This window comes from Meleagris gallopavo, chromosome 23, assembly GCF_905368555.1.
Source record: "Meleagris gallopavo chromosome 23, MGAL_WU_HG_1.1, whole genome shotgun sequence".
Lineage (NCBI taxonomy): Eukaryota > Metazoa > Chordata > Aves > Galliformes > Phasianidae > Meleagris > Meleagris gallopavo.
In genome coordinates, this window is record NC_139426.1 from 5,488,024 (window position 1) to 5,505,152 (window position 17,129).

A 17,129-nucleotide genomic window follows, 5' to 3' on the forward strand; every position below is an offset into this window, starting at 1 on the left:
CTGGGACTAAAACCACTGAGACATATCATCTCTCAGCATCACCAGACACATAAAGGAGATTGCTGAATTGAAAAAGACACATCAAAATAACCTTGTCTAAAATCTGTATTTCAGTGTCTGTCAGCATTGCTATTTAGAGCATCACAAAACACTGATGAAAAGCACTACAATGTCTTGCTGCTCGGCTCGATGAAACACCACCAGATGCTGAAACTCCACTGAAACTCAACAGTACCAAAGGGAATGTTTGGTGGGATGCATGCTGCATAACATAGAGGTACAACCTGCAGTGAGAACACTCGAGATCCCAATATTGTTAGGTATTATAAGTGAAGTCAACACATTGAACTTCTCTGGAAGGAACTCAGAACCCAAAGAGGGTGGGAAGGGTGATACTGGTACAACATAATCTCACTGAGAAACATCACCTAGCAGGCAAACAATGGGAGTTTGAACAAGCTGTAGCTGACAGCAGTTCAATCTGCCTATGTATTGTTACACATTCTGACAAGAACATCATTTATGTTGAGTATGCCACAGATCTGCAAGATTCTATCCCTCTACGCCTATCTTGTACTGATCCTTATTTTGTGCCACATATTCGTTGTATTAAATACTCATCAATCCACTTAATTATGTCTCATTAACCAAGCCACACTGCAATATGGAAAAATACAGTGCAGGAGCTCTTGACAACGTGACCTGTGGAGTTACAGTGATTTACCAGTTCACCTTGAAATATTTGTCCACTGAGATCAACAAGAATGACGGTACGCAGCCTGTTATATACTTGTTTAAATATAGCAATGACTTAAAACGAGAGTTCCCAGCAGGAAAAAACGGGTTATAATAAGGTGGGATCATAATAAAATCCCAATACACAGGGGAAATCCCAAGTCACTTCTGCAACAGTAGCTTCAGTAGGCAGTTTCACATCATTTCTGTGCTCTAGTAAAAGTAATAGAAAAAGAAATTAACTTCCTTGCTTTATACAGAGTTTCACATACATGCAAACCAGCAGTCGAAAAGGAGAACCAACCAGTTCTTGTTTGTTTGTGACTGGGGACTTTTGCCTCAGTCGGCTGCTCTTGCTGAACACAGAAAATTCCTTGGCAATTAACAAACAACCAACGGAAGGAGATGCATCCTGGTCTTTGTTCCCAAACAATAATGTATTTATTTTTTATTATTACAATGAATAGTGTCAAAAAGTACCTACCCAAAAGCACCAAATCCCAATGAGGAAAGTTCAGAAGTGCTGTTACCAGTAATTGCTTGCTGACTCTGAGCCATAAGTTGGAAGAGCACTCCAGAAAGCAGAGAACCTCTCTCTTCTGGGAGGAAAAGGATGTCCTCAGCTGATCTGAGTCTTTCTGCAAGAAGTCCTGCTTCAGCCAACATCTGTAAACTCTCACACACAACGCCCATGGACTAATTTCATTCCAACTGCTTCCATGCAAACATAACCTCACTTTAAATAGCACACAGGTTGCTCTGAAAGTAATCATAGAATCACTCAGGTTGGAAAAAACCTTAAAGATCATCAAGTCCAACCAGTGCCTCCTTATTTCAACACAATCACCACCATTAGCAATGCATTTTCATCAGCAATGAACAAGAGTCTGCGTGCCACGCTTGTAAAAAAACTCCACCAGAGGAGGTCAGCCTCTGTCACACTGCTCAAACACAGCACCTACCCCTCACTGTGTTCACATCCACTGTTTGGTCTCCGTAAACGCTCAGCAAACATCAGTGAATGTCAATGGGTGCCATTTTTTTTCCACGTGGAGGGATTCAGTTCCACACTTTTGCTCCATATGCACTCCTGCGCCAGGCACGATTCCATCAGATCACTTATCTGCTGCTGTAAAGCTACATGGCAACAGCACGCAACAGGATATTGGTGGGAAGGTTCAGCCTCCATTGCCATCCCATCAACCTCTGTCTCTGACATCATGGGCCAATATCACAGAATAGGAGGCATTACTTTCAGAGCAGCCTTCAAACAGTGTATAGCAGTGCTACAGTTTTGCCTTCTAGAAATACCAAAGTTGCTATTGCTATGCTTAAAATATCAAATTTTCTCAATTTCTGCCACCAGAGATTTGGGCTTTGTGTTTATATGCAAAAGCAGACATGATGATACGTCTGTAATTTTATCCATAGAATGGTTTGGGTTGGAAGGGACATCAAAGATCATCTGGTTCCAAGCATGCCATGTGCAGGGATACCTTCCAGCAGATCAGGCTGCCCAAAGCCCCATCAGACCTGGCCTTGAGCACCTCCAGGAAGGGGACATCCATAGCTCCTCTGGGCAGCTGGGATATTCACTTTTCGACTGGGTTAAATCACTGAAATTTTGGATTGAAGCAAAGTTGTGAGCAGCTGAAACGTGTCACATTGATCATCTGAACAGTAGTGATAACGGCACCTCGTTTTCAATCAATATTCTTTTACAAATGTTGTTTATATAAAGTCGACATGGGTAACAATTTTAGAACTCTGTTTTTGTCCTCTCAACTAATTCTACTACTTTATACAGGGAGATAAGTAATAGAAGAGGGAAAAAAAGAATCTATGTAAAATGTCTTCTTTTTTTCAGTGCATAGTAGCTTCAAAACTGAAGCACATTTTGAGTCAGACTGAAAAATGAGAAGAGCTGACAGAGAACTCTGTGCACTCGGGAAAGACTTGGCTTCCATGAAAGAAACCAAAACCAGATCACAGAATTACTATGCCCACAGGCTAGCTGAGAGAGAGATGACCTTAGAAAAAAAGAAAAAAGAAAAAAGTACATCATGTCTGTACTTTCAGTAATTCCAACTGCAGCTTCTGAAAGAGAGCTAGGTTTACACGTACTTGGCAGACATGAGATGGTATTTGAATACCATTTGTATTGGACCCTTCAACAGTACATCTTCCACAATCAAGAGGGCAGCCACTTGATCATTACAGCTCTATGGAAAATGGTGGGTAGCAAAGACTGGGCAGGAGCTACCATGTGAAGACCCTTCGTGCCCTTCCTTCACACGTCCCCAGTGCCAGTTTAATTCAATGCGAAAGTCGTCCTGATAACTGACACGACCCAAAAGCAGTTGCTTTGGGCTACTCTCCCACATGCCAGCCATGGCACTGAAAGAAATTAATCCACAAGCACCCACTTCTGACTTTCGCTCGGTTTTAAATCATGTCACAATCTTTGTCTGGAGTACTGCAAAGCTCATGGTTTCCTCTCCCTAACCACAGAATGCAGGAAGGCTTCAACAAAGCCATCAGCTGCATGAAAGAACTGGTAAAAAGCAAGAACCAAAGCATGCACTTGCCTTTAGCTAGTTTCTAAACGTACAGAATGTCTGCCTACAGAGCCCATTAACTGCAGCAGTTTGCAGTAAATTCACCTCTTATTTCATAACTTCACCCACGCAAAAAGTCTACTTGAAGTCTGCAGTTGTAGCCAAAGAAGCATGCTCAAGGTTTACATGATTTGATTTTGATTGCAGTTATTCTTCACCTGGCACATAAATATCTTGTCTTTTTTTACTACATACACAATGGCCACAATGGTTAAAGGAAAACTTCACATCACTGTATTCCCACCTGGGTTTTCAAGAGCAAAACCAGACTTCCTTTATAGTGACTTTTCCTCCATCATCATTGTATTCCCACGAGAATACGACCAGAAACTGAAACTAGGAGGAAGACTGACTCCTTCACATTCAGAAGAATCAACTCAAGGGATGAAACAGCTTAGAACCAGGAGAAACTCCCAACCAGGACTGCAGAGGAAGGAGGCCAGCTGAGTAAGGAGGAAAACAACTGACGAGGGAAGCTTGGACTGATCAGATACTGAAAATAAAAGCTGTGTTAGAGGGAGGTTGCACGTGCAGAGAAATTTTAATGATAGCATTTACTAAATGCTGAGCACCAACGTTACGCTGAGACTCAGTTCTTTGTACTCCAGTCCAGGAGTTTTACTCAAGATTTCCTTGTGCATTGAAACAAAACCATCAGATCCAGTTTTCACCCCCAGTTTTTAGAAGGTGCCACTCAGTTGTGAGCAGAAGCAGAATGGAATATCTGCTCATGCATTCAACAATTTCCAGTCTGTAATTCCGGCAGAAGATGCTATATAAATTCACTGAAAAGCACTTCAGAAGCTTGAGATTCAAGCATAGGACAGAATCACAGAGGTAAAAGAGGCATTTGCAGGGCCATGTCATTTCACAGAAGATCTACTTTCAGATATGTTGCTTGTGTGAACTGACAGGTCTTTGTAGGTACATTTATTTCAGAAAAGCAAAGGAAGTTCACCTGCAAGGCACTGAACAATTCCCAAATAAACTACTTGTTTCAGAATGAAACATCTCTCTGTCATTTACAGGAAATTACCTATAACCTGACTGCATTCCCAATATCAACTGATGTTTTACTTTGGGAATAAATACACTCCTTCAAAAGATTACTGAAGTTAATGGCACTTTTCTTCCTTCTGACAATAATTTCTGCTTACATTTACAGAAACGTGAATCCATACAAACTCTACTGAATTCAACAGTAACTCTGGATCCTTGCTACGCGTTAGCTCCAAAAGTAATGCCTCCTATTTCTTTCCAGGGAAAGGACAACAGCTACAAAGAACACAATAACACTATTTGTTATCAGAGGGCTGGAGTACCCCTCCCATGAGGAAAGGTTGAAGGAACTGGGCTTTTTTAGCTTGGAGAAGAGAAGGCTTTGGGGAGATCTCATTGTGGCCTTCCAGTACTTGAAGGGAGCGTATAAACTGGAGGGGGAACAGCTGTTTGGGAGGGTGGGTGGTGATAGGACAAAGGGGAATGGTTTTAAAGTGAGACGGGGAGGTTTAGGCTGGATATTAGGAGGAAGTTTTTCACCCAGAGGGTGGTGAGGCACTGGAACAGGTTGCCCAAGGAGGCTGTGGATGCCCCCATCCCTGCAGGCATTCAAGGCCAGGCTGGATGTGGCTCTGGGCAGCCTGGGCTGCTGGTTGGTGACCCTGCATATAGCAGGGGGTTGGAATTGGATGAGCACTGTGGTCCTTTTCAACCCAGGCCATTCTGTGATTCTATGATAGTTCAAGCAAATTCTCAGTTTCAGTAAACTACTGTTCAACACAATCACCATGAACACCATTGCATTTTCACCAGCAATGAACGAGAGTCTCCACCAACAAAGGTGATCCACTGTTTCACTGCTGCTATGATGGCATCACTGCTTGGAAAACACTGCCCACGCAGTCCGTCTTTCATCAGCTCAAAGCGTCGATGAATGTCAATGGGTGTCATTTTTTCCACATGGAGGAATTAAATTCCATGCCTTTGCTTGATGCACACCTCCAGGCCACTCTGTCAGACTGCCCCTATGCTGCCATCTGTCACACAACAACGAAACATAATGGGATATTGGTGGAAGGTTCAATCTCTACTGCCACCCCACCAACATCTGCATCTGATGCCATCAGGCAACATCATAAAATAGGAGGCATTACTTTCAGAGCAGCCCTCTGAAAGGAAAGAAAGGAAAAGGTTACTCAATCCAAATAATAATAAGATATGCCCAAGTTTTCCTTATGAAACTCTATCTGTATGAATACTATTCCTCATCAATAGGTAAATTTTACTGTTGGAATTGAAAAGTGCTCTATGGATACGTCTAGGAAGTAAAACAAGAAAACTGGAGAAGTGCCCAAGCTTCCAATCATACACATTTTAATTCAGAATCAAAAGTGAAAATGTTTGGTAAAGATTGGCCGTGTCATTTAAACAAAGGAGTGGGAGTTGGGTAGCAATTCCTTTCTCGGTACTCTGGTTCTCTTCATCTAAAAGCTGAGAGTTATAAAATTTATCTGCCAACAGAAATAAGATGAATCTTCTTTTGCTGAAACCAAGGGGAGAAGTTTGGGAAATGTTGGGAAAGTAGGATTATTTTCAGGATCACACCGTTGTTTTGTTTGTTTTTTCCCCGAGAGCATTTTAAACATATCTGAACACTGAAATTCTTATTTTCCTCTTCCTAGCAGCATGTTTTTGTTCTGCAGAAACCAACACAATACTCCAACAGAAGTGGAAAGTTGAGTCCTTACATTGGTCCGCCATTACCCAGGAAATCTGTGAAATTAAGGGTTTTTACAAAGAAAAGAAGAAAACGCATCTGTGTCTTCTCAGTGCATCACATCTGAACAAGTTCTGGGCTACGAAAACCCAAGTTCCAAAAAGATGAAAGCCCCAAAAATCAAAGTTTGGAAATCACTCAAAAAAAACAAGTTCTTACCACAAGCAAATGATTCACCTGAGGGTTCTTGAGATGTCATTCCTTGACATGCTAATAACTAAACAGAATGAATAAATCAGCACCACACTCATTCAAGACTGAGTTTTGATTCCTGAAATGTACTGTCAGCAAGAAACACCTGATCTGGAGACATCACAAATCTATCTGACAGCAATCGTAGAGGAGGCAAACAAACAAAACAGCACTGACGGCAGTTAAACACCATTACTAAGAAACAGACTTGTCTTTTACAACAAATAACAGATGCATTATTTACTGTGTCGTATTTAAGTAAGCAAAAGCTCTGTTTCCTAACACATGAACCAGAGCTGTGACCGACAGAAAAGGGAAGTCAGCCACCAGCTTTACCATCAAAGCACCAGGCGGTTATCCCTCAAGCCAAGAGAACTAATGAACATGGGCACTGGAGCTAGCCATCAACTGAAATACCTCTGCACAGACAGAACAAGCATGGTCCAGATCAAGCCAAGAACTTCAGGCCTCGTTGGGCAGTTCCAACTTTCAGTGGAAGCAGGAGCTACTCTGAGGCTCACAGTTTTGCCACTTACATATACTGTTCTCTCAAATTCTGCCACTGATACCACACATGTCAGACTGCAGGATTCCTACCTTCGCCCTGAAAGATCTTTTATGCCCCACTGCAGGAGTGGGGCATCTACCTGGGAATAGATTGCTACCTCTCTATACATTTGAGCACTCTCTTCCCACCCCACGCTGATCGACATCGGACATCTCTCAGTCTCTAATGCAATGGAAATGCAAACAAAGCCAGGCCCTATCAGCTACACATCCCTCCTCATCAACTGTTGTAGAGAATTCCTTCCCCTTTGGGATTCTTGTACATTTCAGGCATGTGAGGTTGCTCCTTTTCTTGCTCATCAATACGCATGAAGACAGAACTCCCTAAATCACAGTTAGAGGAGACATAACAGCACAACTGCCCCTAGGAACGGAACACAAGCTACCATGGGGTGCCTGCAGGATTATTTGCACTGCTTTGTGGGTAATAATCCTGGAGATACGGGTACACCATTGGGAATCCTACTCTTTACCATGCCATTTTGATCTGCAATCCCCCCACCCCCAAATCACAGCATACATTCCTGCTTTCACAATCCAGCCCTCCTTTCCATGCTCCCTCTTTTATGCCCTCTCCATCTTGCCATACCTCACTTACCACTTCCTACCATATATATTCCCACAGTCTCACTTCTGCTTATCTGGTCCTAGTCAACCTCTCGTTCTCCTATCCCACAGTCCCAACATCCTAAGCACATTGATCCCTCCCTCAGCCTCCCCCTAGAAGCTCTGGCTTCATCACAGCTCCAAGTGCAGAAGCTCCTTTAGCACTAAATAACTACAATTTTTCAACCTGTAAATAGTTGTTTTCCTTTGTAATTACTCTCAGGTCCCTTCTCAGCCACTGTCCTTTATGAAAAGGCATAGCATTGTGGTTTGCAATAACATTTACTGCAGGACAAAGATACTGTACAAAACCTTAATATATTTTAACTCATTAATCCACACTCACATTACTCATAGCACACAGTTCAAAAATTGCATCTTGTAGTTATTTATAATCACTGTGGGCCAGATAAAACTTCCTTTGCCAGTCTTTTGGATTGAGATTTAGTCTCATATTCAAAGCTAAAAGAATAATAAATAAATAACCTGGTTCTCAGAAAGTCTGACCTCACTTTCTAGAAATGACCTGCCATTCCCTGCATTACTGTTGCTGAAAGTAAGCTAACTAGGATTTGTAACTTCGATATCTTGAATGCAATCAGCAGCCACACTGCTTTGCACATACCCTCAGCAGAGCAATTGTGAGAAAACATATGAAGGGAAAACACTCATTTAGCTCAGCTGTGGGTTAAACAAAATTGGAGCAAGCCTCATTTTCTTGTATGGTTCTATTTTTAAAGGTGAATATTATGAGAAACTTGACTATGAAACACCTTCTTACTAGAATATGAGGCCACCAGATATATCCATAATCAGGTGTCCCGATTAAAAACAAAAAAAAACAAACCAAAACAAAAAACAATTGTTTACTCTCTATCAATCAGACCTCAATTCTGGACCACGTATCAACAATATCAGCCAAGCTCCAATTACAAAGCTTTTGCTGATTTCAATTGCAAATGGAAAGACAAAACCAAGTTGTCCACAAAAAATATGTGTTTGTATACTAACAACTATAAACTGACACAGCCAACTGCTTGGAATAGCAATAAAATGTACATTGCTTAAGCTCTTCCGGAAAACTTGAGTAACGCTGGAATCCTTGTGCAAAAAGGATCATGATATAAATTTATTCTGCACAAATGTGGAGATAAAAATATACGTAGAGCCATGAGGTCATTCTCTGAGTTAATAAGCAAACCACATTTTCTGTTCCGAAAGAGTTCAGCCAAGGAAGTGAACTGAAGTTACCAGTATTTAAAGATGGAAACCAGAAGCAGTTCTCCTGTCTGTGAAAGTGAAATTTTTATTAGCAGTAAGTGCACATGGGACAGCTCAGATGATCACTTCTATCTATCTATCTCAGTAGATATACTTTTAAGACTGAGTACTTCTGGGAAGCTCCATCTGAAAGAGCATGTATGAACACAGTAAAAAACATTACTGAGGGAGAGAGAGCTTGGGATTGTGCTTTAGAGGAAAGAATGCGACCAATTCCTTTCACTTTACCCTAAATATTCAACCCAAATAAAACTAGTCAGTCATGCCATTCGCTTTCCATTCCAGTCACGCAGTAACACTTCATACACTTGTAACACTGCTCCCTTGCTTAAAAAAGTCTGATCATACATTTGTTTTAGAAAGTATTGGGTACATTAATTAATTAACACCGAACAGCGAGAAGCTGAAAATATTGGTGCAAACCCAAAGCTCTCTGTGAAGTTTGCTCTCACCAATAAACTTGATTTAAAGCTTATGAATGCAATTACAAGTCAAGATTACACAATAACTTCCAGAATTCTTAGGAGAGGAATTCATCTTTCAGGATTACTGGAGACAAAACATGACGTCTGTTTTATCATTTTTAGATAAGAAAAGATCATACCACGAAGTTCAAGCAAATCATACCATACAGAACAAACTGCTTTTGCTCTTAAACTGTTCTCCACAAAGATTTTTTGCTAACCTCCAAAAACCTTGGAAAAGTAGAGGTAAGTGTAACTTGCAAATATCTTAAGGCATTTTCTAGGTTTTTGAGTAATAAAATGTGCTTTTCCAAGTTTATAATGACTCTGTAATGTACCCTGTAGCTACAGACACTGAACTGAAGATAAACTGGATTTTTTAACTACACTGTTAAGTATCTCAAGTTTAAGGCAGTAGTGATTTGCATTTGTTATGCTTCACGTGTCTGAAAATAAGCATATTTGTATGCTTCCCATTGAACGTGGCCATCCATAAGCTAATTCCTTGCCCTAGCATTCTCAGATAACACTACATTTCTGATTTGCTTAACTGAAATGGCAGATGAACCCTGTACACATCTGTTGCTACTGTTCTGCTAGTGGTCCAGTCCACATCTCTTTATAAATCCTTAGGTAGGAAAGCTCATGCACCTGCTTAGAAGTAGCTGCAAAATGTGCAAAGTGAAAAGCCATGAGTTTGTACGTTGAAGTAAGTGGATTGCTTGCTGATAGAGGTATGGCACTACAAAAATTAGGAAAAAAAATCTCCTCATTCCAGGATTTATTTTTAAACAAATTAACTTGTTTCCACTCCCTGTCCCCCCCATCCCTTCCCCAGGGCCAACAAGTCAGGGGTCCACAGTTGAGGCAGTAGTATTTAAAAGTGAAGCTGCTCTGCAGTGTCCATGTTTGTTTTGGTCCCTCTGCTGAGAAGCACTGCTTAATCTGAAGAGTGTTGAGTAGGTCAGGTTCAGAAGCTGGTCAATTCTGGTTCCTCCTGACACTCTGGACACCAGGTTCTGGAAATGAAGACATCATTAATCAAATAATGCCAAATAAGCAACTGCTCCTATTTTGCTGAAGACTTGGGGAGCTGAACAGGCTTTTGTCTACACACTGCTATTAGCCAGTTCTATTTGCTTTTTTTTTTTTTTTTAATTCTAGTTTAGAGAGCACAGGGAACAACCTTTCTTTGGAGATATGAGAAAAATCTTCCAGGCTTTTTCTTTTGCTTGGCCATCGATGATTATCATACTCCTAAGAGAGTCAGAATAACACTTCCTATACATGTAATTCACATCTCCATGACTGTTTACAAGCTATCCTTACCAGATGAGAATGGTGAGGTTTCTCTTTCAATGAAGCTTGCAGATCCAAGCTGCTGACTGCGGGGTCACTGGAAGGAATGGTATTTTCCCAGCCAACCAGGCAATGCTGTGAGAACATAGAAGAATGCAGTATGGCAGCATTTTCTAAGTGAAAACAACTCCTTAGGGAAGCACTGGCAGATTAATTAGTTTCTTGAGGAGTTTTCATATGAAACTTTTTCTAATACAGCAAAACTTCACAGCTGTCTCCTCTTCCACTTTTCTCTGGCTAATTATTTCTAAACTAATTTCCCACTTCGCGAACTCAAACACCTGACCTCCTTCACCTTGTCTCAGCTGACTCATCCTGTTCACCAAATCTCAAACCAGGCTTCTTCCTACCTCTTCACTACAAGGCAAGGCTACTATACCTCTTGCAGCATTCTCTAGCAGCTGGTATACAGGACCAGCTCTGCAAAAACAGTTTCAAATCCAACCTTGCCACTACAAATTTGGCCTGATCCCTACACAATGTGGATTCTTAATAGAAACCTGTCTGTTAAACTCTCTGGTAAGACATTAGAGAACACTTTCAGGTATGGTGGTTCTGCTTGAAAGGCTGATGCTTGAAACAGATCAGCTGAATTATGTCCCAGCAGTATACATATGGCACTTTCTTTTTCTCAGCATAATGCATCTGAAGATAAATTATTTATTTTATGCCAGTTATATGAAGGTGTGAACTCAGAAGCGTGCACAAACAGCTTTTCTTGCTGTGTCAGCGATCCAGATCAGAACCTCACCCACCACCACACACAGTCCAGAGATCATTCACCATTCACCTCAGAAATTTCAGTGAAAACTGTGCTGAGGGTGGGGGACAAGTCCTTTATTCCCCTTCCTTGTTGTACTGTAACAATGCCCAGTCTGGGTTGTGCAATCAGTATGTGCAAGAAGACCTCAACTCACCGAAGGTAACGCTAGGCTGTCTGCTGGTTCAAAGCTTTTCCTGCAGTGAGCTTTGTATTTGTAGGCAGGCATAAGAGTAGACCTCGGAATACTGACCCTGCAACAAGGAGAGTAATTGCACACATGCTCCACAAGACAAAGTAAATTTACATACCTTGTCCAATTCAAGGACCTAGTCCCAAAAATGAACAAAGGCAAGCAGCTCATTAGACACTTTAAAAAGTACATTCTGATTCTGGACCAAATTCAGATACAAAAATAATTTCTCACCACCTCAAAACTATTTCTGCTTATGGAAAAGATTAGTAGGGAGATTTTAAGTAAGAGATTTCTCTCAGCCTTGAGAGCAACCATCTGTGGAACCATTTGGACTCTTTTCTACCCATTGCCTCCTGAGTTCTGCGTATGGCAAAGTAACAATCATCATCTACCTGACATAGGCTGGCTCTTCCAGTGTCTCTGGAGGCTGGTGGGTACGTGGGACCTTACATACAGGACAGGCAGAATCTGAATCCATAGGGACAGGAAAGAGGCGCTGGTTTAATCGGTAACAGTAAACACCTGCCACAGAATAATGAAACATGACAGTATTTCCAGTGTGTCAGAAGGTTCCTCATTCCTTGGCAATATATGGCTGTCTTCTACCTCCGTGCGATACGTGCCTTCTATAGAAACAGTGCTGCTTTTCCTAAAGTATCTTTTACATTTCCTGCCCCAAATAAGTTCCTAAAAAGCAAAACCAAAACTCAACCCCATCAAATAAAAAAGAGAACTGCAGCAAGTTACAAAAAATCCTGACGCTGATTTAGAGATGGTGCCTAGAAGACTCGATTCTCTTTGGAGGAGGAAGTTGAATATGGATTAGAAATTGCAGCTAAAAATAACACATTCTTCCTCCTTTTAAGTGATGCGGGGGCTCACTCAGGACAACAGGTAAAGAATTCTCAGTTGTTTGCTCACAGAAACAGGGTTAGGAAGAAACACTTATGAGAGATCTGATCTTACATTTATGGGAACTGGCTATCAAATCTTGTTCAGGAATTATGTATTCCAGAGGCTCGGTCCTAAAGAAACACACAAGCAAACCAGTTAGTGACAGGAGTGCCTGCCCTCCAAACCTACCTTTTCCAAGCATACATTTCTGAATGGGATACAAAGGCCTCCAGAGCCACCCCTTCCCACTACTAAAAACTCCAAAGGGATACATTGCTGCTTCTGCCCTTCCCCCTGTACCCACTTACTCCATGTGCTGCTCAGAGATACATGCTTCTTTGTTGGCCTGTCGAAACTCGTGGAGCTCAGCAAAATATTGATCAGATTTTTCTGCTACTGAAGAGTTTGTATCTAGAAGACCTGAGAATGTCAAGGAAAGAGAAAAGTTCAAGGTTTTAGCGAATTTGAGGAAGCAACCAAAGAAAGACTCAATTCAAAACGATCAAGACAGCTAAAGGTGAGGAGAACCAAAGAGGATAAGGAGAAGACAACATCATAACATCAAGTCAGAGATTTCTGCTGTGAATTTGGTTCCTCAATGCATTCATTTGTTTTTGGTTGCTTGCTACCCCTCTAACCTTTGCCATTTGCTGCTTGGATTCTCACAGTTGCCACTTCACTATTTCAGTAAAGCACAGTTCACGTTTGTCATGGGTGAGGAATGGCTGCTGACAAAACTACAGCTCCTCTGCTGATCCCTGCTTTGTGGGCTCTAGGCCTGCAATTCTGTCACACTACAATACTAATGGAGGGTAAATCATGTTTTAGCTCCTGATATTACCATGTTGTGCTGAGAGCTCTGCTTCAGGTTTAAGATTCACCTGCAATCCAGTCGTAGCCCAGGAACGGACGCATGGACCAGCTACTCACAGGCACAGTACATTCTTCAGGTTCAGCTTGAAAAGTCACACGACCACCTTCCTTCTGGGAAAAAAACAAAAAACAAAACAAACCATGAAGACCTCCTATACATCTAGCATGAGATTCATAGCTACAGCTAGGGAGATAAATAGTAGTTGTTTAAATAGGACAGCACCAGCTTAGTTTGAGGCTGAAATCTGTCTATAGCTCTAACAGCAATTTGCTAACCAGCCCTCTGCCTTCTCAATTCATAGAACTGATGTCTTATGTGTAGCATTCTCTTGACTACTCCTCCCATCATTCTACTGACTTAGAAAAACAAGCAAGTCCTTGGTTTCACCACTTACCTTCAATTCTTTGGACTGAGATGTCAGCAGGATTGATTTAGGTGTTGTGGCTTCTTTGGAGGTCTCTTCACTTTGTACTTTATTTGCTGATGGGTCCAAATGACCCCTAAGCTCATTCTTCTCACTGGAACCATGTGGAAGAGTGGTCTGTCTTCTGTTCTTTCCACATCCCACATGGCATGAGTCTTCCTCTGCACTTCCTTGAGCATGGCTATCCCCAACCACTTTGCAAGTTTCTCTATCACATGTAGTGATTGCAGACACAGGTGTAAGATTTTTCTCTTTACCAGGAAAGCAGGATTGCAAAACTGATTCCTGAATCTTCGTTTGTTGCTGCACCCCTCTGTCATTGCTGCTGTGTTTGAGTGATGAACAGAGGGCTGCTCTGGCTGTGCAAGCTCTGGGTTCCACAGACACCAATGTTGCAGGATTGTGCTGTGTGAACACACGATCAACTTGATTTTCCTTCTGTAAGAATAAAGACACTTCTATCACTTTGCACCACTGAGAGTACAAGCATCTTTTATTAGGCCAATTTACTCAGCAAGAGAAGCATCAGCCTCTCAGCCTGGTCTGCTCGCCCCTTAAATTTCTGTTGGGAAAAATATAAAATCTTAATGTTATCCATGAGATCACTATTAAGTGTTTGGACATAATAAAGGGATTCATTTATAACTAAATGCAGCTCATTCCCAAACTGAGAAACTGCCAAAGTTTCAGCCTTTGTGCTCTGAAGAAACAAAAGGATTTTGTTCCATGATAATCCTTCCTATCTTGTGTTAAAAATCCCACATTCCTCAGGCAGCAGCTGATCTCTGAACTCTTTGCACTGAGAACATATCTGAGATAAGAAGTCAAACAATAAAGGTCTAGCTACTGTTCTGATGGGCTCTATATTTCATTTTCCACCAGCTGCTTCACGTTCTTGTGTCTCCATCATGCTGCCCTACAGGCAGAGCTACTGCCTACCTACCATACGAGGCCCATTTGATTCTCAGCACTTTTAGCACAGACCTAACACATACCCCTCTCTTGGGCAAGGGGACAGATGTTTCAATGGTTGCTCTATTACAAAGAGATGCTGGAAGAAGTGGCTTGCTGGGAAGACTTTTTCTTATCTCCTCCTGCTTCACTCTGAGCCTTTGTAGAAGGTCCTGGTTGGCCCGACGCAACCTGAGGTGCTCTGACTCCATCCTATGAATGTGTTCTCCTATAAAGCCAAAGGAAGGGTGAACTGCATGAATGGAAGTAGTAATTGAAGAAGCAGACACGTGAGGAAAAAAAACAAAAAACAACAAACATAACACTTTCAGATGACTTTTATGAAAAGTCACAGGCTTTGTTGGGAGTTTTGATCTTTGAACGTTATCCTTGAGAAATCAGCCAGCCTCAAAACTCTTTATGCTAAGAACCAGCACCGCTGCATACATCTCTGATCCCCACATGTACTCAAGTATTTTCTACCCAGAGACTGGCATATGATTTAAATAGAGGCAGGAAACTCTGACATGGAGAACAGTAAACATGAAATGTCACATCAGAAAACCAGATGAGAGATGTTTCATTCAGATATCTAGAGCAATCATACACAAATCCACTTTAAACTTATTTTCAGAATTCATAGTGTGATATTACCTAGACACTCACTCAACACACAAACAGTGAATATTTCTCTTTTATACAGTCAAAACAAAGTCTAAAGTGTTCTCCATGATCCTCAGGCAGGAATACTTCAAAATGCTCTGTCCTTGGCAAAAGCTGTTAGTCAGGAGCTCCTGTAAAACTATGTTTCCCTATGACCTATGTTCCTAAACTATGCTTCCTATGACCTTTTGTTCTAAAGAGTCCCTAAATCTTTTCCTAAAGTTCGATTTGTTTTTGTTACCTTGGCAACATTAGGAACCAAACACACACACACTGCACAACAGTGGGGGAGTGGGGAGGCGGAAGGAGTGTTAATAACTGAAAAACCCACAGCACATCTTCCAGTTACAAGGGTGCACAACTGGATGCAATACAGAAATATCAGTCTTGAGACACTACGTTTCTTTGAGATGATTTAAGCAAAATAAAAGTTCTCACGGTATTCCTGGGACGGAGCTAACAGCATCCACTCATTGTTGCTCATTTGAAAGCCCGTACTCAGAAATTAACATTAGTCAGAGGACTTTCTGCAAGGGTTTTTACCAGACGAGCCCCATTCTTCGCACAACCAACAAGAAGCTGCCGAGCACAAGCCCAAGGCTGAAGCTTGTGAAAGCGTTGTAGACAGAACACTTTGCAAAAGGGTGCTACGCCTCGGGAACGAAGTAACCGCATCTGCAGCCAACAGCTCCGCAGCGCTGCCCAGGCCCGGTTCCGGGCAGCACAAACGAGGGGCGTTGCTACTTTCCCTTCTCTCTTAATAGGCGAACCTGGCAGACTCGACAACCCCGTCAGCCCCGTGCAGAGCACTGCGTGGGAGCAGCGAGCTCTGACCCTCCCCGCGCCACGCTGCCGGGCCCACCTGCGCCGCACAGCCGGGGATCCCCGCCCTCGCTCCGGCCGCCGCGGGCTTCCCCCGGGCAGCCCCGAACCTCCGCCGTTCTCGCAGGGCAGCGGCCTCCGCGCATGCGCGGGGACAGCGGCTCCGCCTCCCGGCACGGACGGAACAGAGGAGGCAGAGGGCGGCTGCTCCTCTGCTGGGCGCAACCGGCGGCCCCAAGCGGCAGGGAAGAGAGAAGGCGGCTAATTGTGAGAACCTATTGCTGGAAACGTCGTTTTCCGTAACGGAGAATGCTGATTCACCGCCGCCGGTCTATTAACGCAGTATTTGCTGAACGTTACTTCTTCGACTATTCTCGAGAAATCAGAGCCAGGCTTGACATTTTTAAGAATCTCAAAACCTCAGATAGTTCAGCACCGTTGCTCTCTTCGCTTCTTTTTCACTGTGAAAACACAGATTAAAGGTCACTATCATGTATGCAGTTTCCTACAGCAGTAGCACGTCACCATCTGGAGGACTCACCTGGAGCACTGCGTCCACATGTAGGGTCCTCAGTACAGCAGAGATGGAGAGGAGGGCCACAGAAATGCTCCCAGGGATGGAACGTGAGGACAGGCTGAGAGCTGGGGTTGTGCAGCACGGAGGAGAGAAGGCTGCAGGGAGAGCTGAGAGCGGCCTGTGTGTCTAAAGGGGCTGCAAGAAAAAGGGCTGAAGAAAAGACTCTTCAGCAGGGCGTGTGGTGATGGGACGGGGAAATGGATTCCTGCTAGAAGAGGGGAGACTCAGGTTGGATGTAAGGAAGAAGGGAGGTGAGGCACTGCACAGACTGCCCAGAGAGGTGGGGCAGGCACCCGAGGTCAGGGAATGGGGCTCTGAGCACTGATGGAGCTGTGGGTGTCCCTGCTCAGTGCAGGGGTTGGACCTGATG

The 17,129-nt window shown here is 42.8% G+C and overlaps 1 protein-coding gene across 3 annotated transcripts; it reads right to left on the bottom strand.

The window, feature by feature from the left end:
- Nucleotides 1–9,990: 9,990 nt before the first annotated feature.
- Nucleotides 9,991–16,375, bottom strand: MIIP (migration and invasion inhibitory protein). 3 transcript variants are annotated; one of them, XM_085242401.1, is made up of 10 exons: nt 16,223–16,375; nt 14,742–14,926; nt 13,717–14,184; nt 13,330–13,429; nt 12,757–12,868; nt 12,521–12,579; nt 11,947–12,076; nt 11,516–11,612; nt 10,569–10,673; nt 9,991–10,258 (listed from the first exon to the last, which is right to left on the bottom strand). In XM_085242401.1, the coding sequence occupies exons 1-10, from the start codon at nt 16,326–16,328 to the stop codon at nt 10,088–10,090; spliced, it is 1,533 nt and encodes a 510-aa protein (XP_085098527.1). In that variant the 5' UTR covers nt 16,329–16,375; the 3' UTR covers nt 9,991–10,087. The 3 variants fall into 3 exon arrangements, with proteins under 3 accessions (XP_085098527.1, XP_085098528.1, XP_085098526.1); XM_085242402.1 differs by having other exon boundaries at nt 11,947–12,022; nt 13,330–13,432; XM_085242400.1 differs by having other exon boundaries at nt 13,330–13,432.
- Between the last annotated feature and the right edge of the window lie 754 nt (nt 16,376–17,129).

Bases quoted from the DNA above. Each gene is read 5' to 3' on its own strand.
- MIIP (XM_085242400.1), bottom strand. From the start codon at position 16,328: ATGCGCGGAGGCCGCTGCCCTGCGAGAACGGCGGAGGTTCGGGGCTGC. The intron at 14,185-14,741 runs GTATGTGTTAGG...TTATTCTTACAG, and splicing joins TCCCCTTGCCCAAGAGAGGG to AAGGAAAATCAAGTTGATCG. The intron at 10,674-11,515 runs GTGAGTTGAGGT...ATGTTCTCACAG, and splicing joins ACAGCCTAGCGTTACCTTCG to CATTGCCTGGTTGGCTGGGA.